At 40.7% G+C, this 2324-nt stretch overlaps 1 protein-coding gene across 1 annotated transcript in view; it reads right to left on the reverse strand.

Moving 5' to 3' along the window:
* Window positions 1-2324, reverse strand: part of LOC101855374 — a gene marked incomplete at its 3' end in the record, with an annotated part of 23886 nt that overhangs the window by 20816 nt on the left and 746 nt on the right. The window contains 1 exon segment of the mRNA XM_013088207.2: window positions 1821-1862. Within this exon segment, the coding sequence (XP_012943661.1) occupies window positions 1821-1862 (42 nt within the window).

A 2324-nucleotide genomic window follows, 5' to 3' on the forward strand; every position in this document is an offset into this window, starting at 1 on the left:
ATCCAAACCCTGTATTGTTCAGGGGAGGAAATCCAAATCCGGAATTGTTAAAGGGGGGCAATCCAAATCCGGAATTGTTAAAGGGGGGTAATCCAAATCCGGAATTGTTAAAGGGGGGCAATCCAAATCCGGAATTGTTAAAGGGGGGTAATCCAAACCCTGTATTGTTCAGGGGAGGAAATCCAAATCCAGAATTGTTAAAGGGGGGTAATCCAAATCCGGAATTGTTAAAGGGAGAAAATCCAAACCCTGAATTGTTTAGGGATGGCAACCCAAACCCTGTATTATTCTGGGAAGGCATTACAAATCCTGTATTGTTTGGGAATTTCATAATTCCTTGCCATGTATTGTTCAAGGAAGGAATTCCAAACCCTGAGTTGTTCAGGGGAGATAGTCCAAAGCTGGGAGTGGTCGTGGAGGGCATTCCTAAATTTGTATTGGTCGGCATTAGATTTCCCAAATTGAGATTGTTCTGGCCAGGTATTCCAAGTTGGAACTGCCCTTGGGCTTTTCATTGATTGATAAAAGGGAGGAAGAGGATGGGGGGTGGAGGAAGAGAAAGGAAAAACAACGGTAAAAATGGCGGACTTCTTTTTCCAAAGGATTTGGAAAAGGGGGAAGGGGATAATAGTTAACATTGTATCCAAGCTTTCTTTCAGCTCTTTATTCTCCCATTCTATTTCACTTCGTCCACTGTATCAGAAAGCAGAATTCAAACAGTATGTACGAAAAAGAATACAGTAAACTGACCCCCAAAAAAGAAACGCACGTATTAATTATTTTTGCCTTATAATGTTCAAATACAAATGTAGTGTCTATATGTTAAGAATTTCATTGGAAACACTTTTGTTTGACCTAGGTAGACGGTTCCAGGAGGCTTGGGTCGGTTTTAGGGACAGATTGTGGGAACAGGGGTAGTTGTTTTACCTTCCCTCGTTCCCGTCAATATGATTTGGGTTCCTTTAGGAGCTAGGCTGTTTCGACACTGCCCGTCAAGGCTGAGTTGGTTACAATATCGAGCAGATAGACTGACATGCTCAATTACCATCCCCACCCCTTTTCTCCGTCGGGAATCGAACCCTTATCTTTTGCTTGCAAGAGCGAAGAGCCTATCAACTCGACCACAGATGCTGCCTTGTGATGTACCTTTGTCCTATAACATCCAGGCTTCGAAAATGCTTTTATCTGAGGACTTCAAGATCCGTTTCAAATCGCAGCAAGGCATTCCAAATGGCAAATTGACCCTATCCGTACGCCCGGTGGTTATTTTGTACCCCCGGGGTTGTATTCTTCACATTAAGAATACTTCTAGTACGAAAATCTCTTTGAAACTTTCAGTAATTCTTTTTTAAAAATCATTTCGACAGACTGCAATGCAAAGCGTACGGATCTGATTAACAAGTAAAATTCCTCTTTTGATAGTGGTGGCACAAAGTTCCCCACGCCGTATTGATACGATAGTAAAACACGACGTACAGATAGGCTTAAAATGTCGTTTCTAATTTCTCCAACATCAATGCAACTGGGGGGGGGGGGGGGGGGGGGGTCATGTGTCCTCTCGGCTTTGTTTCCGAGAATACTTTCTTTCATTTAGAAAAATACGATATTTTATTATCTAATTTTCAAGGCGTTTCTTTTTAAGTGGTCAGTATAGCATATTGTGATATTGGGCTGTCCTGTGGGATAAAGAGTATGCAGAAGCAAGGCGTAAAATGGTAACATAGTAACGTAGCCTTAGCTACACAGCAATGGTAATGATATTATTATTATATAAAAGCAAAAAGAGTACATGTAGACTTATGTCAAGAACATTTCCGAACCTGTGTTCTGGTTAGGTTTTCCAAATTGCGTGGCTGCGTGAGCTTTTTAATCAAAAGTGGCAGCGAGGGAAAAAAGAACATGTGCAAGAACATGAAAGTAGAATGACGATGGTGATCACAATGGTCAATGATAATGATAATGAAAAGAGTGATACAATACATTGTTGTTATTACTTTTGTTACTATTTTCATTGTTGGTATAACCTTTGTCATCATCATCATCATCATCATCATCATCATCATCATCATCATCATCATCATCATCATCATCATCATCAACAACATCATCATGATTACTTAATTTTTGTCATTATCATTATCGTTATTATTAATCATTATTATTATTACCGTTATTGTTGTCGTAAGAAATGTGAGAAAAGAGGAAAGTAACAGGCAAAGCCACAGACCATAACAGTGAGTCTCGTGGGTGGGGGGGCTGAAGAGGACAACAAGGCCGACTGATGAGGAGGGACATGGTGCGCGTGCACTGACTGGTGGTTGGGG

The sequence above is a fragment of the Aplysia californica genome, unplaced genomic scaffold (assembly GCF_000002075.1).
Source record: "Aplysia californica isolate F4 #8 unplaced genomic scaffold, AplCal3.0 scaffold00702, whole genome shotgun sequence".
Classification (NCBI taxonomy): domain Eukaryota; kingdom Metazoa; phylum Mollusca; class Gastropoda; order Aplysiida; family Aplysiidae; genus Aplysia; species Aplysia californica.